The 27,593-nt window shown below is 41.1% G+C and overlaps 1 protein-coding gene across 1 annotated transcript in view; it reads left to right on the top strand.

Annotated features, from left to right (window-relative positions):
* Positions 1 to 7,417: 7,417 nt before the first annotated feature.
* Positions 7,418 to 27,593, top strand: part of camk2a (calcium/calmodulin-dependent protein kinase II alpha) — a gene marked incomplete at its 5' end in the record, with an annotated part of 47,592 nt that continues 27,416 nt past the window's right edge. Inside the window, 4 exons of the mRNA XM_079405686.1 lie at positions 7,418 to 7,479; positions 8,701 to 8,795; positions 25,627 to 25,686; positions 27,316 to 27,370. Of these exons, the coding sequence (XP_079261812.1) occupies positions 7,418 to 7,479; positions 8,701 to 8,795; positions 25,627 to 25,686; positions 27,316 to 27,370 (272 nt within the window). The remainder of the gene's footprint in view (positions 7,480 to 8,700; positions 8,796 to 25,626; positions 25,687 to 27,315; positions 27,371 to 27,593) is intronic.

The following is a 27,593-nucleotide window of genomic DNA, read 5'->3' as shown; positions in this document are numbered from 1 at the left end:
AAAGTTTCCTCTGGCAGATAAAAGGACGCTTTTGATCCCTGTTTTTGCTGTCATTTACTTGGTTTTTGACTTGCTTTATTTGTTATTCACTTATGCCAAAATCCTTTGTGTTTTATTCTGACATTCTTGATCTCTATAAACTTTTGATTTGCCGTTTCGTTTGGTTATTTTGTTACTTTGTTACTTGGATGGCATTGCTTTTTGATCTTTGATGAGCTTACGTACTATGACGTTTACTCTTTACTCAAGAGGAAGGTGGATAGGGAAGATGTCGTGCGACTTCCATTGTGCAACATTTAGGTAACTCTGTGTATAGAAACCCCAGGTAAGAGGTGAACGCCACCCACTGTATGTTTTATTAGTTGAGAGTAGGGAAGTATACAGCACTTGGCACTGAAGATTTATTTTCTTTTTCTTCCTTTAGTTAGGTTAGAGGTTTAAATAAGGTAGAATTGGTTTTTGTTTCTTTCTTTCTTTTGGCATCACTAGTGTCCCCTTTCTCTTGGGTTGATTTGCTTAGTTTTTTTTTGTTCATTCTATTTTTTTTTTTAATTGTAAATTTGTACGTATTGGTTGTCTCTTTAATAACTTCTACTTTTGTAAATATACTTTATAGTTAAATCAATTCTTTTCCGTTTGTATAATAAATCACTTTCGTTGGCAGTTTGTGTCCTTGGATTGTTTCTTGCCGCCTCCTATCATTTGACAGATTTTGCCATAATCTAAATGTTACTCCTTTTTCCCCTAGACAAATTATTATTATTATTCTGTCTTAAGAGCATCTGGGCACCAGAGACCGTAAATCACAGAGGTCCCAAATTTGGAGGGATGGCTATAACTACTGTGAATCACAAATGATAGCTGTAATTTTAATGTTATCCACTACAGGGAGCCACAGGATACTAGGAGGCAAAGTTGAAATTTGACACCAGCACAACCATATCTACAGCATGGATTGCTTCAAATGTGGTAATTTTGATCATGCTTCTGTTTTCATCTAATATACTAAAATGTTATCTCTACTAGTTAGTCATATATTTATTACTGAGTCTGAAGAGTAAATTTCAAGGCAGCACAGTGTTGTGAGAAATTAGGTATGATCACACAAATGGCATTAATATCAAATATGTATATAACTGCTTAATATAGTGCATAATGAAAAAAACTGGACACTTGATAAACTGTTAATAAATAATAATAATCAAATGAAAATAACAAATATTTGAACTATACACTTGTATGTTGTCTGCAATATGTTTGTACTTCTGTACTGGAAGCTCCTAACAAGACAAATTGCTTGTGTGTGTAAACACACTTGGCAATAAAGCTCTTTCTGATTCTGATTACATAGTTACCTTAAAAATCATTGTGAATACAAAAACAGTAAGAGCGCCAACAGTAACAGTATTTATTGTCATTATATTATTATATTTCCTACAGTGATTGTGTAGGAATTGTAATCAGGCACTAAAGATCGCTTGGGTTCCTAATGGATAGCAATTTTGAAGGATAAGAAATTTCTGTACAGATCCTATAACAGAAACTTTAATATTTATGAAGCTGCATGTATGCACATGAAATGATCCAGGTTTTCTTGTAAACGCTCTCTGATAATGTTGTCTAGTCAGACATTGATGTCTAGTCATCCCACATATGCAGACAACAGATCCCTAAATGCGCCAAAAATGCATGCAACAACTCCACACATGCTTAATTCACAAATCTACGCACCAGATGAATGCACTTTTTTGCTCACAACAGTACAATCCAAAAATTTTAAAATGTGTAATTCAGTGCACAAATAAATGCACCATGTGTTATTGAGTCAAAATTTGCTAAGGTGTAATTAAACGTAACAAATGAAAAAAATATTTTTTTATTTAAGGTACAAGTCAAGTTTTTTCAACATTTTATCAAACTGATAATTGCATTAATCTTTTAAACAACTGAGAAGATGGTGATTACATTTTACATTTTATAAAAATCACGTTTCAAGTTCAGTAATATATATTACATCAGCATATGAGAGTCAAATTGGACTACAGGGACTCATCTCAAGAACAGTCGTTTAACAGTTCATCTATTGCCAAAATTAAGAAAAAAATAGAAGAATAGAAAATTATTGAAAATGTTTAATTTAGGAATATCAGAATGTGTAGTCTGTGCATAAAAACAGTGGGTAACACTTTATTTTGATAGGCCACTTTAGACAATCTACTAACAGTAAGTAACTTTGCAACTCCATGTCAACTAGCAGTCATTAGAGTATTAGTAGACTGTCTGCTTAATATCACCTAACACTTTATTTTGATGGGTCCACAACATACAACATACTGACTATGAGAAACTTTACACAAGTATATGTCAGCTTATTCTACTAACTATAAACCTACCCTACTGAGAGTTAGTAGACATGTAGTTGAAAATTAACCCTTGTGCAAACCTTTGGACATTTTTGTACATTTTAGTTTAGTTTTTTTTTTTTAATATAATTTTGCTGTGTTATTGCCAGCTGCATAAATTTCGGCACAGGTGTGTATTTTTATTGGAATCTTACTGTTTCACCCCCATTTCCTTTAATAAATCTATTTTGCACTAGGTCCAAAAAATAGTTCCTCTCAGTACCTTTTGGACAAAAATGGCAAGTTGGCAAGGCTTCAAAATTTTTCACAAATCCAACCACTGTGTTCACCAGCAGAGTTTTGCTGGCATCTACTGGGAAAATTTGGTACTGCGCCCAAACAAAATTTTACTGAAAGCTAATTTTTTGAGATATCAACCGAGAAATCGCAGAGAAAATACGTCATTCACGTCTTCGTCTGAAGCTTGCGTCCGAAGCATGCCACCAAGCCTAGAGGACGCAGTGTCTCGTTCCCTACTCAGGGAACCATGGTTACATATGTAACCTGAGACGTTCCCTTTCGAGGGAACTTCGACCTGCGTCCTCTAGGGGTCGCTATGGGGAACGTAATACCCACGCCACCATGCTGAGAGGAGTGCAAGCCAAGCACAAAAATGTAAGCACTAAGTACCAACTCTACCGGGCTAAGGGAGTTGCCCCTAGGACTGTTAGAGGGCTGTCAGTGACATTATCCCCTACGGCCAAAGACCCGAGCTGCACACCTAAAAAACTTACCTGTTAAGGGCCGGGACTCCCGGACCCAGGGTAGAGCTTGAAGGCTTAGAATCATAAGAAAAGATTCCTTTAAGGGGATACGGCCAAGTGCCTAGGATAGTAGCTAGGTCCTGGCCTGTCACCCAGGGGCTACTGCTTACTCTGCACGAGCTCGCTGAGGGAACTGCCTCAACAGACCCTTGGTAATAACCCACTGTTCAAGCCCAGAAATATTGGGAGAAATAGGTAGAGTGGGGCCCAAGGCGAAACCGGGGCCTAACCAACCCAAAGAAAGGGCACGAAGCCGCAGCGCGTAACCCATACCGTACAGGATTTTAGAAAGAACGCAAAACACTTGATGTGCGATCTTACCACAATGAGGCTTTCAGAAAGTGCACAGAGACTTAGCGTGCGCACTTGCCATAACATGGATTTGTAAACACCGTTCTAGGGAGCAAAGCAAGCAACTTAACAGGGAGGCAGTGAGAGGCCTAACAACCTGAAGTTACTGACTCACAGAGCTCTGGGGAGTGGAGAACTCAACTCTCAGTATGAGAGGGAACTCAGACACTCAGGGAGGGTTAGCATGCTCGTAAGAGACCCTCGGAGTGAGAGGAGCACTGCCGAACACACCATGAGATCAGCCTTAGGGGAAGGGCGGAGAAAGGGCCTAACCCATTGGCATGACTCCACAGTGGATCCCACAGAGAATAAAATCCAATTCTCAGGATGAGAGAGAAACTCAGATGCTCAGAAGGGAGCAGCATGCTCATAGGTGACCCTCTAAGTGAGGGGAGCACTGCTAGCTCGACCAACAAGGAGAGTAACCTAACAGGGAGGCAAAAGAGGCCTAGCAACCTGAGGCTACTGAATGACAGCGCTCTGTGGAGCGGAGAACTCAACTCTCAGTATGAGAGGGAACTCAGACGCTCCGAAGGGAGTGGCATGCTCATAGGCGACCCTGTATAGTGAGGGGAGCAATGCTAGCTCGAGCAATAAGGAGAGCAACCTAACGGGGAGGCATAGAGAGGCCTAACAAACTGAGGCTGCTGAATGACAGAGCTCTGGAGAGTGGAGAAGCCAACTCTCAGCATGAGAGGGAACTCAAACGCTCAGAAGAGAGTGGCATGCTCATAGGTGACCTTCTATAGTGAGGGGAGCAATGCTAGCTCGACCAACAAGGAGAGCAACCTAACAGGGAGGCAAAGAGGGGCCTAACAACCTGAGGCCGCTGAATCACAGAGCTCCGGGGAGCGGAGAACCTAACTCTCAGCATGAGAGAGAACTCAGACGCTCAGAAGGGAGCGGCATGCTCATAGGTAAATCTCTATGGTGAGGGGAGCAATGCTAGCTCGACCAGAAGGCAGTGCCAGCATAAAAGGACAGTTCAGCAGCACCCAAAGGGAGACTGTCATCTGTTAGTAGGCGAACGTAGTCCTACGCTCTCCATCTTGATACAGAGCATAAACCAATGGGTTAGCCTTTTTTTTTTTTCGGAATCAAGCGAGAACGGAGCCACCACCGTGAATGTGTCGCTATTCCAGCGAGAGGCGAACACACTCATGCAGACACGGGTATTACCAATTTGGGTAAAAAGTGAAGCACTCACCTTCCCTCTCAGTATGCATCAGACGCGAATGCATCACGATGAGCACAGGTAGTCTCCTCGTGAGTCAAGCACGCACAATTCATGCCTATTCCTCACGAGAAATAAGCTTTTTTTTTTTTTAACGAGCGCATTCAACTTCCTCGAGAGCTGAACGCACTTGCTCTTCACCACACACACACACACCCCGCGAGCTATGTGAAACTGCGGGTATCAGAAGCCTCCGTGCGAGAGAACATGCACTCCTAGTCGTGCTTAGCTTCTGCTAACATAAACAAACATTCAGAGAAGACGAAGAAGAGAGTGACGTATTTTCTCGGTGCCCCTTTATACTGTGGCTGCGCCGGTATTGACGTCATAGGCTGTCGCCGGCCAATGATATTGTCGTGATTAGATATATGCTTCAAGACACCGGTCACGCCGAGGCGTTCCCCATAGCAACCCCTAGAGGACGCAGTTCAAAGTTCCCTCGAAAGGGAACTACAAAATAAAGTATTAATCATAAAATGGATGCAACATGGCAACTTAGAATGCCAGTGCACGTCAGACCATTTGCTATGATGAGGCTTGGCTGTAAGTGATTGGTCATCATGGAAACGACAATATATGTCAAGTTGATACATATAGTTAACAAATTAACCTTAACCTGTTTACCTTTTTTTTCTTGTAAAAATCAGCTTGTTGAGAGTGAAGGGGGCTTGATATATGGGCTTTTTTTTCATCAGGCAAATGGGAGAAATTTCTCACTTTCAGGTGTCTTTGGATAAAAGCATCTGCTAAATGAATGAATGTCTGAAATAGTAGTCAATAAAAGTAACACCAGAAATAACTAGATAAAAAAGTTCGTCAAGACAAACTTTAGGTTGGCTTGAGAAAGCCTAGCCTTAAAGTTTAAAAGTTTAAAAGCAGTTGTAAAAGCTTGAAGTTTGAAAATTTAGATGGATGGATTACATAGATATTGTTGCTAGCATGTTTTTAGCATGATTAGCAAGTCACTAGCAAGATACTAGCATGTCACTAGCATGATTAGCATGTTGCTAGCATGATAAACAAGTGACTAACATGTTGTTAGCATGACTAGCAAGTGACTAGCATGTTGCTAGCATGATTAGCATGTTGCTAGCATGATTTGCAAGCTTCTAGCATATTGTTAGTATGTTTCTAGCATGATTAGCATGTCGCTAGGATAGATAGATAGATAGATAGATAGATAGATAGATAGATAGATAGATAGATAGATTAGAAATAAGCATGTTATATGCATATACAGGTTGGTAGCATGATTAGCAAGTGACTAGCATGTTGCTAGCATGTTTCTAGCATGATTAACAAGTGACTAGCATGTTGTTAGTATGACTAGCAAGTGACTAGCATGTCGCTGGCATGGTTCTAGCATGATTAGCAAGTCACTAGCATGTTGCTAGCATGTTTCTAGCATGATTAGCAAGTTACTAGCATGTCACTAGCATGTTTCTCTCTTTCTCAAGCCAACCTAATAATGCCCTAATCATATGTAACTAATGAAATCACAGTAATCATATAAGATAATAATGTATATCTACATTTTGTTAAAATAAACAATGAATAATTCCTAGTTAATCTATGAATAATGTCAACATGTTTGTGTGAGTTTATGCGGAGGCAGGGATTTCTAATTTGAGAAGAGGCAGTAGAGGCGGAGATTTTTAATTTTTTAATTGAGAGGAGGGTCTACATGTTGTGGATTGCAAAACAGTGGATACAACAGTGGGTGTTTTGATATAACATTATATTAATTCAGTAACTATACGTTCCCTATTTTAATATGCTGGTAGGAAAGTCACCCTCTACTGTCAGAAATGAGTAAGGCATCCCATTTGACCAGAAACTGGGATAAAATGTATCCCTTCGAGGTATAAAAAAAAGAATGTGAAGAATGTGCATATCAAAAGCCATAGAGTAAAGATGTCCAGAGCTTATTATCGTTATCGACATAACTTTTATCCGATCTCAATATAACGTCTTATCACCCAGCCCTATTCTCAGATCAGTCGGGACTCTCATAGATGCCATTGGTCCCTAACCTGCCCCTAATGAGCCCGTAATGCCCATGAGCCACTTTGGGTAAATTGTGCATTGGTTCTTTTCTATTATTTCCTCTATAGATAAAGAAAAAGACAGACATCATTAAATCCACATGCAAGGGAATTTCTACTAATTGCAATAGTCAATAACAGGCCATCCCAATATGTAAAAACCTACGCTGCAATGCTTGCGTTTGAATGAAAGGACTTCGACTGAATGCGAATATAAAGAAGTACTGTAGGATTCGTTTCATCCGAGAGCATTTAAAATAGCTATTTTGGCCATCTCTTCATACAGTATATGCAGACTGCTGTGAAGTAACAGTGTGATGCACACTGAAGGTGTGTGGGTGTGTTTTACTGTCTGCATGGCTTCATGTGTGTGAGCATGTGAGGAGAGGAGGAGGATGTGGGTGCCATGGTAACAAGGGCTGTGTATGGAGGACAGCAGCCAGTCGCAGGCAGCCACAGAAAGATCTATCCTTTTTTCCTCATTCCACTTCCACTTTTCCGATATAGAAAACGATCTCCAGACCAGGCGTTTGATCGCGCTCCTGTCCCTCCTGCCTGACGCTTCAAACGCTTCACCTCACAACACTCTCATCAGACGCAGGAAACGCACACACTTCCAGGATGGCAACCATCACCTGCACGCGCTTCACAGAGGAATTCCAGCTGTTTGAGGAACTGGGAAAGTAAGTTCTAATCGCTGCATTTCTTTAAACCGATGTGAAGGTATGTTTGAGCTGCACAATGGCCCGAGATGTTATTTTCATTCCAATGCAATGCTTTTGTAACATATCATGTTAAGAGCGTTAGAACTGTCATACAGCTTGTCCATTAAAGAATAAGGACAACGTAGCTGCAAAATATCCCCAATAGATAGAGCTGCAAATCCACTATGAGTTTCATCTGAAACTGGTTGTGAGGCAAATCTAGTAGGGTTTGGTTTGAATGTAGCAAAATATGAAATCACTGGAATCAGAATGTGTAGAAATGATCAGTATGTATTAACTTGAGACGGCACATAACGCAACTACTTGCATTACATAACAAGCAGACACTGGGTGGAGGAGATACACAGAGGAAATGACTTAAAAGTTCAGCGGCGAGATCTGAAGAGTGATTCCAACATTATGCCATTAACAGTGCATTAAAACAATCTCATGCTTTCAGAGAGAGAGAGAGAAAAAAAATATCACAATGTGGAGTATTAGCACAAACATACAGTTGTAATTTAAATATAGTCGTAGTTTAGACTGCAGTCAACAACCCCAATGGATTTAGTCAAATTCTCGATCTGTAAGAGGATACATTATGTGTGTGTGTGTGTGTGTGTGTATATCTCAAGACACCTCACAGTACAATACAATGAAACGAGCCAGCTTATAATTACAAATAATTATGTTCATAAATGTTACACACTTAAATTCAGATACCTGTACGTTGATGCATATAGTGCCAGTAACAATGCTGTGAATTGTTGAGGCAGAAGTACAAAAAAATCTGCTTGCTTCCCTCTTTCCATCCACCCACTCTGTACTACAGCATTTGTTCCTGAGCGAGTGCACTGTATACTTGTTTTCTTGATTTGAGAGCATGTAACACCTCTACAGAGATGGGTCTTCAACTCCATCTGGCCTTGTGCCCACTGCTCTACTCCCACACACACCCTCAAACTGAACACACACACACACACACACACACACACGCATGTCTTTTTCTGTGGGCAGTCAAACCTCTTACATAATTGCATTTGTGGGTGGCAATTCAATTCAGACATTGAAATATTGCATAATCCAATCTATTACTGCCTGCCTAGCAGGTAAATCTGCATCTTTTTCTTGAAGTTTACATTCACAGTGCACTAAATGTTCAACATACAGACCTTGCTTCCATGTTCTTCTGATTTTTAGGGGAGCCTTTTCTGTGGTGCGTAGATGTCTGAAAGTTCTGTCAGGGCAAGAGTATGCTGCAAAGATCATCAACACAAAGAAGCTGTCTACGCGGGGTAGGTGCTCAGATCAGTCCAACAAACAGTTCAAATGCTATAATAATGCCATCAAGGTTGGGAATTTTAAAACATCAGCAGTGGACTCAATTTATAGTTGATTTATTGTCAGTCTATCTGTAGTCAATATTAAGGCCCCATTTACAAAACTGATGACTTTTATTTGTTTTGTAGGCTCATGTCATATCTCATGTGAGACGTTAATTACCTCATTAATTAGTCATTAATATGTCTGTAAAGAACAAAAATGTTACTTTTGAGGACCAAGTCAAACATCATTTTTATTTTTTAACAATCACTTGTTTTCATTTGTGACAAATACGTGGGCACTTTTAGATTTGACATTCGCTAATGGTGACTAGTGAATGCTGTGTTGAGGTTAAGAGCGAATTCAGTATTAAAACCCCTAAGTGCCCAAATACAGCCGTTGTGCCGTTATTAACATCTGACATGTTAGATTATATAAGTAGGAATTGTCAGAGAAGAGGCAGAATTTTCTCATTTTTGGTCAGTTTAATCGTAGTTAATGTTAAAAATGTGTTGTTTTTGCAATGTGGGTATAAATGCTGTTTCATTTCTTATTGTTATTGGAAAATAAGTTGAAATAACTGAACTGGAGGGTTCGTATGAAAAGATATATATATATAACTTGATTATGATGGACTGAAGATCCTGAAGTACTATGTATGCATTTGTAATTTTTTTTTAAAGAAATTTCCTTACAAATGGTGATTGTTGTATGATTGTCATAGCTGAAAAAGGAAGGTTTTTTTTCCTGGAAGCTGATATTGTAAAAGCTGAAAGTCAAGTAGAGCAGTAGGAGGCAGTGATATAGCCTGAAGGCAGCCGCACACCTCCTACACCGTGTTGCCAGGCACACATCATGTTATATGCTTCAAATAGTAGCTACTGTACTTGCATTGTTGTTTTAATGGGTTTTTAAACAATGCAGTGTGCATGCGATCCATCATTGCAGCTAACAGTTTTTCTGTCAGTCTGTTAACAGCCAACCAGTTCAATCACATTATGTGTTTTTTTTATTGCTTCATAATAGTAATGCATATTCTGAGAACATAAATTTCTATTCTATTCTATTCTATTCTATTCTATTCTATTCTATTCTATTCTATTCTATTCTATTCTTTATTTTAATAGACCAGTTTCTGTCTGTGTGTGTGTGTGTGTGTGTGTGTGTGTGTGTGTGTGTGTGTGTTGGAAAACAGAGGTAGTAACATTTGGTGAGAAAATAATGTGAGATTTCCAGAAGAAGAAATGACAAACCATTCTTCTTCTTTTTTTCTGTTCAGTACACGGCCAAAAATGTTGGCATCCTTGCACAATTGCTTCCAAAAAACTGTTGAATTTAAAACATTTGTTATCCATATATGTATATATATCCATATATCCATATATAAGTGTGCAGTTGAACAAAAAATAAATAAATTAACAAATTCCACAGAGAAATCCTAAAATGGCCTGGTCAATATTACTGACATCTTCTAGAGGTAGTTAAAAATAATTTGATTTATTTTATTTTATATTTTACTTTGCAATTGAATTTTCTTGTGGCGAGATGAAAGTGCCTGCAGTATAATAATCATGCATTCAACCAGTCTGAATAGAGAAAATGACTCATTCTCCTGTTTGTGTTACTGTGTACCGCAATGAGTATGAACAAAAGAAAGAAAACCAGAGAACTATCTGAGGTCATGCTTAAGATTATAGCAAACCACGGACAAGGCTACAAGTGCAGCTCCAGAGATCTCGATATTCCTCTTTCCACCATACTTCATGTTAGATGTGTAGGGCTCATGGCATTGTAGCCAACGGCACTGGACATAGCCGCATAAGAAGACTTGATAGAAGATCGCAGTGAGGGACTATTCAAATGGTAGAGAAAGCACTTCTGTCAGCTGCCACCAGATGAAGATGACCTTCAGACACAAGGTATGACAAGTTTCTTGCACCAGCACACTCACCCAGCAACTTGCATCATCTGTCAAAAACTCAAAGAAAGGGAGTTATGTGGTAAGAGAAATCCCGAGACCCCATCGACTGACATAAGAAAGCCCAATTGCAATTTGCCAGAACATGCCAACATACTTATGGAAGAATGTACAGAGGGCAGATGGATAAACCATACCATCTCTATATTTACAGTAAACTAAATTAAGCCTTCTAACAAAAGAACACCTTCTCTACAGTCAAACATGGAGGTGGTTCAGTGATGTTTTGTGGTTGCTTTGTTGCCTTTGCCACTGGGTGCCTTCAACGTGTGCAGGGCTTGAATTTTTGTGCAAGATTTCTGCGGGAATATCTACACATTTCTGCAGGTCCTGCACTCATATCGTGGGAAATTTCCACAAGCCTTTTGGCTTGAAAGATGATCAGGACAGATGATGGAATGTATCATTTACACGTGTTTTTAAGCCTTACCAATTTTAACATTCAAGCGCAAGAAGTCATTACAGGAAATACAGTATTGGCGCGCTCTCTGGGAGACGCGCTCACACCCAAAACTGTACAATTACTTTTTGCACCTATTTGCACGTAAACGGACAAATACATATAAAAATGACCATCTTGGCGAGTATTCACGTAAACACAGTCTTTTATATATAAGGTGAATGTTGAGAAACAAAACGCACAAGTAACACTATAAGATCTGTGCACAAAGTATTAGAGACAGCAACCTAAATAAATTCTGGACTGTTCTGCAGTGGCCAACAATGAGTCTATATCTAAATCACATTGAAAGCTAGTGGAGAGGCCCGAAAACTGCAGTTATGGGAAGGCACCAATCTAATATGGGAAAACTTGATTTGCACAAGAAGAGTGGGCTAAATCTTCAGTACAGAGGTACAGAAAGCTCGTTGATGGTTTTTGGAAGTGCTTGATTATATATTGCTGATCTATCAGATATTAAGTCTAAGGTGTCAATAATTTTGCCATTTTGTATTTTGAATCAAAAACAAAGGTCCTGTAATACTGACAGTGAAATAAAAGTTGGAGAGCAAATATTTTGTATTTTTAGGTAAAAATGTGGGTTAATGGGGAAAAAGTGCAAGGGTGCCAATATTTTTGGACACAACAGGATGAGTAAAATTTTGACTTAAATCACAGATTTCACACAAAGACATGTAGGCAATGAAATTCTGACCAAGATAAGTGTCAATTATGAGGCAAAATATGGTCAACATAAAGTATTTGGTTGGCTGAAAGTGTTGGATTACTAACTGGATATCATGGGGAAGCCTGGACAGTTGCTGCAGTGGTTAGTGAAGGTAAACCAATCCTCGAAGTTGCCTGCCAGGGATTTTATGACAAGTTAAGATGTAACTCTACCTCTCTCACGTACCCTATCAAATCAATACTGTAAAACTTATTCATACACTCTAGCAATTTTAGCATAGACTGTCAAAAATGATTTATGACTACGTTCGTCATGCAGTTTGTTCAGATCTGTTCTCTCTATAAAACAATTATTGAATGTATTGAACATTTTGATTTTGTGTTAACACTTTAGGGGCCAATTCTCACAAGTAAAAAGTTTCTTATTAGCATGCCTATTATTAACATATTTGGCTGTTTATTAGTACTTATAAAACACATATTCTGCATGACTATATTCTACATCCCTAATCCTACCCCATACCTAAATTTAACAACTACCTTACTAACTATTAATAAGCAGCAAATTAGAAGTTTATTGAGGCAAAAGGAATAGTTAATGGTTTGTTAATAGCGAGAATTGATCCTTAACATAAAGTGCGACCGATTTTGTTTTTGCAGATGTTTTCTACACAGGGCAAGCGTATACTTCTTTACTTGGTTTCACTTCTTGTTTCGGTGCGTAAACTCAGATGAAATCCTGGAGGTAACTATGCATTAAAAAGTTACTTTGTCTTACTTTCGTCTCTGTTCTAGTCTGAATAATCTTGGAACTCTTTATTATAGCTGATGTCAAGTTACTGTCTCCTTAATATGAATCACTTTGTTGCATTCCTCATTTGTAATGCACTCTTATTAGAAAGCATCAGCTACATGATTAAATGTAAATGTAGTGAGAACTACGTATGTGTCAGAGGAAAAGTGTCATCTACCAGACTGGTGTTCACAGGATCACACTTCGAATAACAAATCAAACTCTTTGGGTGTTTTTTAAACTTTATATGTAAAAAGTAATTGACACCAGATTATTGAATTATTGGAATATAATTCACTCCCAGCTTTATGGTCATATAACCACCTTTGGGCGTGCATTATTATTATTATTTCTTTCAATTATTAAAGGTCCTGAGTCCCTATTCTGCTTCTGGCTACCACACCCCTGAAGACAAATATCTTACTTCAGGTTTTAGTCATTAAAATGGTCTTTCGTGTATCTTCTGTGGAACCAAGAGCAGGAAAAATATAAGTGCTTGACCTAGTGTGTAAAATTCAAAGCCTGTAATTTTCAAAAAATCCACATTAAATTCAAAATGGTCAGCTTGTCAGGCAGAGCTAATAACTGTAATTCAGTTGTCTAGCTTGATGGGAACAATATGCGTACTGAGTTTGGGGACTAAGTAAAACTTTACAGAGAAAACTCAACCACCCATCTCTCATCACGCCCATTTCTTAACTTTAACACAGCGTCTTAAGCAGACACGACACAGCACATGATAAAAGGTATCTTTTCCATGTTACTCCCTTTTCCAGGTTTTGTCCCAACCAGCAGTGACTAGTGCTGGTGTGTTAGAATACCCCTACATATGAAGCTGTAGCCAATATGTGACACTAATGTTTATAAATATGAGTTTTCAAATCTCCCAGCATGTTATAATATTGTGCAAGTTACTGTGCAAAAATGCATCTTTCTTAAAGGGGTCATGAACTGAGAACACCTTGATCTTTTGACATATAAGAGGTCACTGTATTATAAAAACATATTTGTAGTCAGCAACCAGGCAGTTATCCCACACCTGCCATTAAAGACATTAAATTTGGATCTTTTAATATAGATCCTAATCTTCAAATAGAAATTTACAGAGGGTATGTATGCAATCAAAAATGGAAGAAGAACTAAGAAATTAATGATTCAGATGTGCTGTCCGGGGCAATGCCTATATGGTACTGTTTAAACAAACTAAACTAAAAAAATAAATAAATAAAAAATGCATAGCTATCCCTAACTAGGGAAAAACATACTGTATTGTCCTAGTTCCTGCATACATTGACCAAAAGCATTGTGAAAGAATGTAATTTGGAACCCCCAACCATTTAAGATGTCATCCTTCAAGATGTGGCAAATGTCTTGCAATAGGAAAAACTCAGTCCACTTTGTGAAATAGTCAACTGTTACTAGAGGGAAAGTGTTCCTCTTGTTAACTGCACCAGGTCAAATTCTTGGTGTTTCATATTGGATGGTTTATATTGCTGATGTATAGAAAACTCTTTGACGTGTTTCCATACCTTACGAATCTTAGGCCACAATGCAACCTTTAGAATTTTACTTTATTTTCCAAAAGAGCTTCTGAATTATTGCCATGAAAGCAGTCCAGGAATGTGGGGATAAGAGACAGCTGGTACTTTTTTGTCAACAGTACATGTGTTACGGGGCTGACGAGACGTGAGACGTGCGGATCCATATGCAAGGCTTTATTATAAAACATGGTCAGAAACAGGCAGGGTCAGACATCGGCAAACAGGTATGGCAAGGGCAAGACAGAGCAATCCGTGGAACAAGCGTGGGTCAATGATCGGCGAACAGTATCCAAAGGGGCAAGGCAGAGAGATAATCCAGAGACGAGAGCAATAATCCAAACAGGGAGCGAACAGAGTCCAAACGGCAGAGGCAAAGGGTAAATCCAGGAAACAAGAGCAGGGTCAAACACGGCAGGAAAACAAGGCAAGACTAAGGCTAAGACAGTGGCTCTGTAAAGTGCTATCGCTAGGTGAGTGATAAATGCAACAATTACAGGAACAAAACAGAAACACGGAATGGCACGGTAAAGCAGCTAGCGCTGGGTGAGCACTATACGCAGGTCAATACTCGGCCCTGATGCTGAGGAAGTCCATGGTTTAAATAGTGTGTGTGATTGTGAAATGAGCATCAGGTGCGTGTGATGAGTGAATGGTGACAGCTGTGATCTGTGCAATGCATAGTGGGAAATGGAGTCCAGTGTGCTGTGTAGTGTGAGAGTCAATGTGGTGAACGGGTGACCTCTGGTGGTGGTAAGACAGGAGAGCATGGACCAGATTCGTGACAACATGGCTTTATTCTGTCCTGGACCTTCCATCTCATTGCTCATTTTCCCTATCCTGTGTATCAGCTTTCATCAACTCCTTCAGCTGGTCATCCTGGTTCTGAGTAGCTTCTGTCTCTGTTAGAATTGTTGGTAAGGCAAAATTCCAGGATTGGATCTTCATTGTGTGCAGACAGACTTTCTGGTTTATGTATGGATCTAGATAAAGAAAATTCTTTCATTCTGTATTGAATTTTGACCTGAATTGCTGTAACCTCAGAGTCCATCTAATGAGTCAGGGGGTTGTCTTTTCTGCATAGTCAGTAAACATCACAAAAGGTACACCCTCAAGAAAGAGATGCCCTTTCTCAACTGCCTAGACAACAGCAAAACGCTACTTTTGGAAGTTGAATAATTGAACTCTGCTTCTCTCTGGCTTCTTAAGCCATAATGAGTAACGTGCTCTTCAACAATGATTATCTGTTTGACCATGGCTCCCGAATGTCCTTATTAACCCATGCCACTTATAATTCAAACTGCATTTGGCCTGCATGACAGCTAGATGTTAAGCATGTTCCTTATGAGGCCACAAAAACATCCATGTCTTTTTTTTCATGGGCTTTGAGCTCGTTCTCTTTAGCCTAATAGTCTTGCTTTGCATTTCATGGATGGTCCTGATCTTCCTGCAAATGAAGGTTTGTTCCTCTTCTGGTGGATCAGCCTTCCATTTTAGGCTCAATGATATATAAACATTGGGCACATTCTCTAATATATTGATGGGGACCCTGCATCGTGGCCTTGAGTTGTTCTTCTACTATTGTGAGGTATTCGGTTGGAAGGAATGCTACCAAGAATGTCCCTATCCAGTTATGGATCTTGATCCTCTTAGCTATTCACCAGCTTTGGGCATGTCCAGAGAGAACAACACTGAGTGTTGCCATAAGCTCTGTATCTGACAGTTGCCAGCGATGTTCACATTTCTCAATGAACATCGATTGTCTCCCTAGCAGAGCCAAAACGGTGAAATTCTAGGTTAATGGGGGTCTAATATTGGAAGCAACTGGCATATTTGACGGTGTCTCTTCATTCTCTGAAGAGGTTGCTACAAATGGAAAATGGATCACTGGGGTGCTGGTTTTCCTGAGATGAGCCACTTCCTATTTCCAATGTTTCACAACTCCTTGCTCTAATTTGGCCAATGATCTGTGCTTAAATGTTTTATATCTTCAAATTGCTGACTTAACTGACTTGCCACAGTAGGGTTTGAATCCCAGCTGAGACAGGAAGCCCATGGGTAGGTGTGAATGTGTTTGTTATCCCTGTGATGGACTGGTCATCCATTCAGGGTGTTTTTACCTTTGGCCCAAGATAGGAGCATCCCCACAACCCTGCATAGGACAAGCGGCTCAGACAATGGATGGGTTTAAGACAGATCATTGTAATGGTATGATGACTGTACAACATTTGGCAAACAAGTCTTAAAGATTTTTGAGTAACACTTTATTTTGATAGTCCACTTCAGATACTATGCTATCTACAGGTAACTTTGACACTCCATGTCAACTAGCGGTCATTAGAAAAACATTAGACTGATCTGCTCACACTTTATTTCAATGGTCTCCAACACGCATTCTACTGACTATAAGTAGCTTGGCAAGTACAGGTCAACTTATTCTACTAACCCTAACCGATCAGTCTAGTAGTACTCTAATGAGAATGAGATGCAGTTACTTATAGTTAGTAGAATGTCTGAAATTAACTTGAAATTGGGCGTAACTCATTTTTGTACTTGTAGGTTATTCTGTTATTAATTTAAATATGTTAACTTCCTGTCTGAAAGAGGATCAGTGAAAATGTTAATGTTGCATTTATCTGATCATATAATGTTAAGAGGTTATAGACAGAGCGCTGCTTTATTTTCAGATGACTGAGAACTATTTAAAAAGTGTCACCACTATTATATGCAACAGAATGGAGTTGAGTCAAAAGTATATGCTGGTATGGATTCTAACTATTATAACGCTCCGTCTACTGTCACATCATGTCAAAATCAAATAGAGCCCATTGTAATCAAAAGACTCCGTCTGCACTGATTATGTTGCATAAAGTTGTTGACAGAAAACAGATACCCCCATTCTTTGGCATATACTACACACTTACTCTACTTTCAACAACAGAACAAATAAAAGAGGTAAGATTTATTATAAAGACAGCTGTCAGTTCCCTCTCGGAGACGTGGAGATTCAAATATAACTTCTTTATTTAAATCCAACATAAAGACGAGGAGCTTGGGGACAGATGAACATATACGACGTTCAGACCGGACACAGGGGCTGGGAAACACAGGGCTTAAGAACATGGGGAAATCAACTAGGAAGAACGGAAACAGGTGTGGACTAATCAAACAGGGCTAGGGACTAATAATGACAGGAACGAGGAAGACCAAATATGGACACGAGAGGAGGGGAAAACAAGACACAGGACTGACATAACGCCCCCTTCCGGAAGGTGTGTCCTCACGCCATATACCATCTACTGGGGAGGGGGGTGGGCGCTCTGGAGGCCTCCAGGGATCAGGGGGCAGGGCTACCGTCCTCCAGAGAGGGGGCCCGTTCCCGGAGCCATGGCGGGACGGGAGACACAGGAGGCCATGGCGGATCCTGGGACTCGGGAGGCAACGGCCTTACTTTCTCGGGCCGCCTGAGGGATTCTGTGGCCTTGGCCCTTGGCCCGGCCACACAGGCCGTGACCCGATTACCCCCCCCTGGGAGCCACTGCGGAGCGGGCTTTGTGGGGCGCTCTTGCAGCGCGAACTCTGTCGGGCGCTCTTGCAGCGCGGAGCTGGACGGAACCAGCGGAGAGTTTGCGTCCAGCGGATGTTCTCCAAAAGGGCGCTACGCTGACGCAGAGGAAACGAATGGTTGAATAAAGTCTTTTTTTTTTTTTTGGAGGAAAAATAGTATTCTCGTAGCTTCATAAAATTACGGTTGAACCACTATTTTGGCAGATGGACTATTTTGACGATGTCTTTCATACTTTTTTGGGCCTTGACAGTGTTTTTTACTTAGCAGTCAATGGGACAGTCACAAGTCTCCCAGTTTTCATCCAAAGTATCTTAACGACATGGGGGTAAGTGATTATTGACAAAATTTTCATTTGGGGGTGGAGTAACCCTTTAAGAAAACGTAGATATGTTCATGACGCTCCATCATGGAGAGAGTTTCTGAAAATACAAAAGTTATTTTGTTGCTCTGTTTTAATCAAGTGTTATTCATTGAAAACCATTCCATTGTGTCAGAAGCGCTTGACGAACACAGCCTCAAAAGGATGTCTAAATTTAATCCTCCAGAGAGTTTTGCATTTGTGCATCATCCAAATGAGTGGGCCGACTGAACGCTGGGATTTCATCGCTCTCAGAGTGCATCAAAATGAGAGGAAATGATCTTAACAAGCCCACCCAAATCAAAGTTTGTTTTAAAAGTAGAGATATCGGAATAGTCTTCCAAAAAAAGTTGGTATTATTAAATTAAAGATGAAACTCTCATCTAAACATTCATATTATGGTTTTGCCTAAATTGACAAGTTTGAAAAGTACTTAAAAGCCACATTCATCAAATTCCACATAACAATCCCAAGTAACTGAAAATCCCACATATTCAAAGTAAAATAACTGTAACAAACATGCATGCATACATTTTCTGTCAAACAAATACATTTTTATATTTTAAGTTTTGTTTAAAAAATAAAATAAAATCAATGTTCACATATTTTTTCAAAGACTGCGTACAGATCAGATTCAGGATGATGGTCAAAACATATACAGAGTAGATCGAATCCATCAACACTCCCAAAGCTTCACAGTCCTATACCACTTCCTAGATCAATGTTTCATTCAGTAATGTTAGACAGTTTGATTTGTTATTTAATGTTTGATGATCATGTTAGCTGAAATATGCACAACCAATGCTTTTATCTCTTGTTTCTGCCAAAAAGCGTTAGCCAACTATGTTTTGTCATTACCAACATAGTTCTATGATTTGGTGCGTTCCAACGAGCCTTCACAAATAGTCTGCCAATGGGAAAGAAAGTGTCGATAAACAATGGACTGTAGAATATGTATTTATGTATTTATATTGATGTAAGTTAACAATACTGTATACTGGTGCTAAATATCATGTGGAAAAAAAAACATTCAGCCTGTTAAATTCTGAGAGAGAGTTCGAGTGGTTAAATGTGACATTGCATAGTCCTGGTGGTTATTTAGATTGCTTGGCCAAATTCAAGTGAACAAAACATACAAGGACGTTTGTACACATTCCCAGTTTATGTCATCTCTGAACAAAGTGTGAACAACTTACTAAGCTGAGCCACAGCATCCACAATGGAGCTTGTTAAATGCAATTTGGTGAACACAGAGCTCTTAAAACAGAGCCAGTTAAAGGAGAACGCACAGCCATATGCGCTGCACAGACTCCCTACAGGCTGGCACACACCAATGATCCCACGGCCAAAACGCTGCAGATTTCAAGTTAAATAAAATACTTCAGTAAGTCCTTCCGACCACAGAGAAAATAATAGAAAAGCTAACTGGTGCAGCACTGATTTGATGCTGCATCAGGTATTTGACACATTCCTTTACTAGCATGAATACCACTATATTGTATATAGTTGACAGTATTGACATTGTTGGAGAGAGTTAATTTAAAAGCAATGCATTACAATATTGCATTACCCCCCCTAAAAAATGTAGTTACTTTTTATAGAAATTAAAATGTTACATTACTTTTGCATACTTTTATTCTCATCTGGCCTGGGCTTGCTTGTTTGTTTTTAAGATAAAAAAAGTTATATTTTTGGCAAATACATTGGTTAATAAAATTGGATTAAATAGTATTTTGTGTTAATTAACATTTAATTAGAGCAGGTTTGCATAATATTCTGAGTTTGCAGTTCACTGTTTTTATTCATTTTGAGGAATGCTGAAAGTTGTGCAAGTGAGAAGAGTGAATTTTGACATTTCTTCACACAGCACTCACAGAGTCACTTATTTAAAAAGTAACTAAAATTTTTTTTATATATTTGCTCGTTGTCACCGTTGTAAACATGACGGCTTTCTTCTTCAATGAGGGAGTTTGGCGTCACGGCATTTTTGTTTCTAGGCGGAACGTTAAAGAAGGCAACACACACATCTCCAGGAAATCCTGTATAATCTAACCAATCCGATGATGACTTCGAAACTCCTGAAGTGTTTCTAGCTAAGTGTGCATCAGACGTTTAGCCAACATTCCGTAGGCATGATGTCTGAGGCTGATGCTAAAGAAAACCCTAAGCTTAACATTTCTGGAATTTTAAGAATAGGCCTATATTGGTGGTGATTCTGATGCCTAAGGAAAGATATGACATGATGACTTAAAAAATGATCCACTGAAATCCTTTTGTGATTACAGTATATACAGTACTGTAGAAAAGTAGGTAAAACATTTTGTCTACCAACTGCATTTTTGTGAAACATTATATGAACAGGTTAGATGGGCAAATGTGATGTAATTGAACAAATCGCAGTGAAAATTGACTCTGAAAACTTTATTTTAAAAAATCAACATGGAAAAAACCTCTCAGGTTACGTATGTAACCCTAGTTCCTCGAGGGAACGAGACGCTGCGTCAAGAGACGCTTTGGGGAACGCCTTCAGCGTGACCGGCTCTGAATACAAATGAAATCTGTCCAATGGATGGCGGGACGTCACAGGCGAGGTGACATAATGACCAGCTGGCATAAAAGCATGTGCGGTGAAACTGGCGTCAGCTTCTAAATTGAAGCAAGCGCTGGCAGGGATGCCGGAAGTGTGGCCTCGCGACACAGCGTCTCGTTCCCTCGAGGAACTAGGGTTACATACGTAATCTGAGACGTTCCTCTTCAGGAACTCGAGCTGAATCCAGAGACGCTTTGGGGAACGAGATACCCACGGCACCAGACTTCCCAATCCCTGCCCCGTGTGTATCCGTACGGAGCACATCTAGGGCGAGAGAACGGAAGAGCCTGGAGTGGCTCGTATGTCCAGGCCATAGAACCTGAGTCAGGGGCGTAGACCATCCCGCAGCGTTGCAGATGTCCTGATTGGGCCACCTGCGAGAAAGGCCTTGGAGGCCGCCACACTGCTCGTGGAATGAGCCTTGACTCCCATCAGCGAGGGGAGGTCAGAGGACTCATAGGCCATATGAATGGCATCGACAATCCACCACTGAGGGTCTGCTTGAAGCAGGAAGACCTCTCTTAGGGGGACCATAGCAAACCAGCAATTGGTCCGCCCTTCTCCACATGGCAGCTCTGTGGACGTATGCATCCAGTGCTCACACTGGACACATACGGTTAAGCTTTAGCTGGTCAGGCTCCCGAAAGGGAGGAGGACTAAAGTGAAGTGAAGTGACATTCAGCCAAGTATGGTGACCCATACTCGGAATTCGTGCTCTGCATTTAACCCATCCAAAGTGCACACACACAGCAGTGAACACACACACCGTGAACACACACCCGGAGCAGTGGGCAGCCATTTTATGCTGCAGCGCCCGGGGAGCAGTTGGGGGCTCGGTGCCTTGCTCAAGGGCACCTCAGTCGTGGTATTGAGGGTGGAGAGAGCGCTGGACATTCACTCCCCCGTGAATGTCCAGCCCTGCAGTACGACAGGCTGTGGCGTGCAGTACGACAGGCTGTGGCGTGCAGTACGACAGGCTGTGGCGTGACCGAAGGAACTTCGCAAGGTCTAAGTGAGAAGGGGCCACTGACAGGGCCGCAAATCCCCAAGTCTCTTCAGCGATGAAATCGCCAGAAGCAACACGGTCTTCAGGGCGATCTGAGATCTCCTCAATAGGCTTGAATGGAGGCCTAAAAGAGAGCATTCAATACCACAGCCAAGTCCCAAGGGGGGGACCCGGGACCATACTGGAGGCCTTAGCCTCAGTGCACCACGGAGGAAACGTGTACTAGGGGGTGTCTGCCCACTGACTGTCCACCAAGAGAGGCATGGTAGGCCGAAATCGCTGCCACATAACCTTCAAAGTGGAGTGGTTAACCCTGCAGAGAGTCGAGCCTGCAAGAAGTCCAGCACTGTACCAACCGGGCAGTTAACTGGGTCGAGCTGGCGATCTCCGCACCATGAAGTGAAGCCACTTCAGGGCGTACAGTCTCCTCGTTGAGGGAGCTCTGGATTGGAGGATGATCTCAGCAACCTCGGTTGAGAAACCGGAAGCTATGAGCCGTGTCCCCCCAGGGGCCACACCCACAGCCTCCACAACTCTGGGCGGGGGTGCACAAGGGTGCCTCCTGCCTGTGAGAGGAGATTCCTCCTGACTGGAATCTCCCATGGAGAGCCGTCGAGGAGGGAAATCAGGTTCGAGAACCATACTCGGTCCGGCCAGAACGTGGCTACTAGTAGCAGCCGGACTCCGTCCCGGCGCACTCTCTCCAGAACTCTGGGGTTCAGAGCAAACGGGGGAAGGCGTACAGACGAAGCCTCGGCCACATCTGTACCATGGCATCTCCTGAGTAGCGAAGAGGTCCACCTGAGCCTGGCCAAACACTCTCCAGATCTGCTTCAACACCTCGGTGTGAAGCATCCATTCCCCGGGCAAGAGCCCCTGTCTCGACAGGGTGTCTGCTCCCACAATGAGATGCTAACTCAGGCACTCAGAAGGGAGCGGCATGCTCATAGGTGACCCTCTAAGTTGAAGGGAACAATGCCAGCTCGACCAACAAGGAGAGCCGGGAGGGAGCAGCATGCTCATAGGTGACCCTCTATAGTGAGGGGAGCAATGCTAGCTCCACCAAGGCAGAGCTCTGGAGAGCGGAGAACTTAACTCTCAGCATGAGAGGGAACTCAAACACTCAGAAGGGAGCGGCATGCTCAAAGGTGACCCTCTAAGTTGAGGGGAGCAATGCCAGCTCGACCAACAAGGAGAGCTCGGCCTCATAGCCCACACAAGGATCTGGTGTGCCAGCCTGTACAGGGGGTGCGACCGCAGACCTCCTCGGTGGTTGATATAAGAGACCACCGATGTGTTGTCAGTGCGAACTAACACATGGCAACCTCTTAGGTCTGGGAGAAAGTATTTCAGAGCCTGAAACACGGCCAGCATCTCGAGCCTGTAGCAAGTGCCAAGCGAGATGATGACCCCTCCACAGACCATGGGCAGGGTGGCCACTCATAACCACTCCCCAACTGGTGAGGGATGTGTCCGTCGCTAGCGTACGCGGCGACATGGAGCTCCCAGCACCGGGCCCTGGGACAAGAGCCAAGGTTGTCTCCACATGTCTAAGGCACGTAGGCATCGCCGCGTGACCTTGATCATGCGAAGCAGGTTTCTCCTCAGGGAGAACACCTTGGTCTTGAGCCACCACTGTAGGGGTCTCATGTACAGCAGGCCAATAGGTATCACGTTGGACGCAGCTGCCACCAGACTCAGCAGTGTCTGAAACTGCTTGACAGTGAGTGACTGGCCTTCTTTCACCCTCCTGACTTTCGTGAGGATTGACTCAATCCGAGCAGGAGACATACGTGCCTGCACCGTGGTCGAATCCCACACCATCCCCAGATAAGTGGTTCTCTGTAATGGAGAAAGCACACTTTTCTTGGGGTTCAGTCTTAACCACAACACTTTTAAGTGAGTGAGAACAACATCTCTGACTGAGCGAGAATCAACCAATCGTCGATGTAATTGAGTATGCAGACGCCCCGTAGCCTCAGCGGAGCTAACGAGGCGTCCACACACTCGTAAAAGTGCTGGGTGAGAGTGCTAGGCCGAAGGGAAGTACCCGATATTGGTAAGCTTTACCCCCGAAAGCAAACCTCGGGAACTTCCTGTGAGTGGGAAGGATGGAGACATGGAAGTATGCGTCTTTTAGATCTACGTGACAAACCAGTCCTCGGACTTGATCTGAGACACTTACCTGAGCATCTTGAACTTCAGTCAGCTGACTGAGCGGCTCAATTGATGCAGATCTAAAATGGGACGCAATCCTCCATCCTCCTTGGAACTATGAAGTACCGGCTGTAGAACCCGGACTCTCTTTCGTGAGGAGGACCACCTCGATGGCCTCCTACCTTAAGAGAGTATCTATCTCTTGTTCCATTACCAGAGCCTGCTCAGGGCCCACTAACGGGGAATTCACCCCATTGAATTGAGGTGGACAAGAACCGAACTGGATTCTGTAGCTTCTCTCTACAGTGCGCAGGACCCACTAAGACAAATTTGGCAGTAGTTCCACGCTGCAAAATAGTCTACTAAGGGAACCAGTCTCTCGAGACTGGCCTCTGGTGTAATCAGAGCGGCTAGTTCGGTGCCCTGGAATGGCACACCAGCAGGGAACAGCCGAATTAGCTGCTCCAGAGACCCCCGAAGGGGTGGCGAGCATCTCAGCTCCGCTACGGTTCCGGGCGGAAGAGACTGAGATGTGTGCTCGCTGGAGACCGCATTCAGTGTTTCCTGAGTTTAGTCTAGTCTGTCCTTTTTTTTTTATCTGTGTCACCCGTGTCTTGATTCTAACCTGGTTTACCTCATCCTGTCTGATCTCTGCCTGCCCTGTAGCTTATCACCTGTCTTGAATTTACCCTTTGCCTTGCTGTTTCGGACTGTGTTTGCACCTCGCCTGGACTCTCTTCTGTTTGTGGATTACCCACTTGCCTCGCCCTCAGGATTAAGTTCGCCGTCTATCAACCCACGCCTGGTTTAGTATTACTCTTGTGTCTTGTCTGTGCCATACCTGTTTGCTGGTGTTCGACCCTGCCTGTATTTTGACCGTGTCTGTGAATAAAGCTATGCGTATGGATCCGCATGTCTCTCGTCTCAATTGCCCCATTGCAGATAGTATGTTAAATGCGCATTTTAGTTCAGATTCATGGTGTCCCAAAATAGCACAGTTCAGTACACTTAGATGATCTTAAGTTTATCTTAAGAAGTACTAAAGACTAATTTTTGGTATATTAAGTACAAATTAGTGCGCGAAATTAGAGCACTTTAAGTATATTATGGAAGTGCACTTTCTTTCGACCTGGGATATGGTACACAATAATACCATTCAAGGAAATGTTGCCAATAAAGTAGAAACCTGTGCTGCATTTAAGATGTTAAGATGTTGTTCATAGGTGTTGGAATAGCAAACGTCTTACATATTGTGGAATGGATTTTAAAGCTTTTAATGCAAGTGGCTTTTAATTTAGCTTTTTGAAGTAGCCTATGTTGTAGTGGAAGTGGTGTCACATAGTGATATTATTCAAATAAATACAGCATTTGATGATTTTCACAAGAATTTCTGATCATTTTAGCTGAGCTCATTACAAAATGTACATTTCAACTATCATTTGTTAAATTATTTAGCCTTTTTCCCCTTTTTTCTATTGACATTAGTAATCGCCATAGCCGGGTGGTCTGTGCTCCAAAAACTGTAACTTTTAAAATGAAGAAACTCTATTTTCATGGGATGTATATTTTATGTTTTTCACAGCATAGTAAAAACAGCTGTTTGCTCATGAACTGTTTTGTATTTTCCATTTTGACTGTTGAAAACATTCAAAAATATATTTGAAAAATCTGTTATTATATGTATTCTAGATCACCAGAAGCTGGACAGGGAGGCTAGGATCTGCAGACTGCTGAAGCATTCCAATATTGGTAAGTTCACCACACACACACAAACACAAATGTTTACTTAGCTATCTAAATAAAGTGAACTTGTATTTATATAAAGCTAATTATAAATATAGCTGCAATTAAGGAACTAAGAAATCTTGTGATTAGTCTTATTATTTTAGACCAATCCCTGCGGGCATGACCAAGTTTTAATATGCAAAAGTATTGCCAAAATATAGCTTCATGTACTGTTTAGTGTGCTGCTCATTATCTAGTGGTATACGAAATAAGTGTCTGAATGTAACTCGCTGATTAACTACCATAATATGATGCATCGCTGAAACAAACTAACTACAACTGTTTCCTGGTTCAACAATATAGGACGGTCGTTAATGACATCACATGCAGATGGAGTAATAACTTCTAAATTGTGAGAGAATAATAAAAAATATAAATTTTCTGGAGAAATTGTGCGTAATGCTTGCTGTGACAGAACTTTCTTCCACAATGTCACAACCTCATATTTTTCACATTCATTGTGAATGTAACATCTGTGTACGGGTCTCAGACAAAATTGCTTTACATTAAATGAGACCAGTCCTATGTCTATTTGATGTTCTTTTGCAGAGATATGGCTCATGTTGTTATGCGGTTGCTAGTCTGCTCTGAATGGTTGCTAGAGCGTAGCTATGCAGTTGCCATGGTAATACTGGTTACTTGCTGACTTGAGTGAACAGAGTGAAATCTAGTCTCCATAGCACTGTGATCTGAAGATTCAATCTGAAGATATCACTCTGATCCATTTACAGTGTATGTCTACAGGGAAACGGATGCAATGGGTGTAGCAGCCATGCTGGATGTGGGGAACCTCATGTTCCTCCGACTCTTAAAAAACATGCACTTTTTCAGGTCATATCTATTTAATTCCATTTATTCCACAGGAAAAATAAATAAATAATAAAGGTAATTGTGACTTATTTTCTCACAATTGCGAGGTTACATCTAGCAATTCTGGCTTTATTTTCAAAATTGCATGATATATAAACATGGAACTGTGAGAAAAGAAGTCAGAATAGTGAGACATAAACTCAGAATTGTGAATTGCATGATACAAAGCTGCAATTGCAAATTATAAAGTCAGAATAAAAATCAGATCTTTTTTCCATTTTTTCCATCTTTTTTTTTTTTTTTTTTTGTTTTTTACTTGCAATTGCGGGTTTATATCTCACAATTGCAAGGAAGAAGTCAGAATCGTGAGATGCAAACTCGCCATTTTAAGAAAAAAAAAAGAATTGTCAGATATAAATGACCTTTTCTTATTTTTTTATTCAGTGGTGGAAACGGGCTTCCATTCATATTAAATTAGATTAAATTAATAAAATGTATTTTGCTAACTTTGTTCCAGGAGGCTGTTGAGGTGCATACCAAGCAGCCAAATGACTTCAGTCTTAATGCTCGGTTCTCATTGATCTTATTTGAAACGTTTTGGAACAAATGTCTTTAGCAAATCTGTTGGGAAGAACAATTCCAGAAACAGTTAAACTCTGAATACTTGCATGGCAGTGCATGGTATATGTAAGAAAACAATAATGAAACAAAAATGACTTCATGATTATATTATCTCTCTTTTTTTATTCTCCATCCAAACCACAACCGGCAATCCTTCACCAGTGAGGCTGCATGACAGCATCTCAGAGGAAGGTCACCATTACCTCATCTTTGACTTGTAAGTTTCTCTGACCAGCCATATAAGATAAAAGGATTTTATACTTTAATATATTACAAAACATCTACTCAAATACTTCTATAGGGTAACAAAGTCCCAAGAGAGTGAAAAACATGATTTTTTTTTTCAGAAATGGATAAATACCTTTGCTTTCCTCTGCTAATGTCAGGTTTTGTGGGGGAAATGGTAATAAAGGGTAATTTTTTGCTATAGCACAGGGTGG

Source organism: Barbus barbus, assembly GCF_936440315.1.
Source record: "Barbus barbus genome assembly, chromosome: 43".
Lineage (NCBI taxonomy): Eukaryota > Metazoa > Chordata > Actinopteri > Cypriniformes > Cyprinidae > Barbus > Barbus barbus.
Note: the sequence above shows the minus strand (reverse complement) of the source record. Positions and strands in the feature narration are given on the sequence as shown.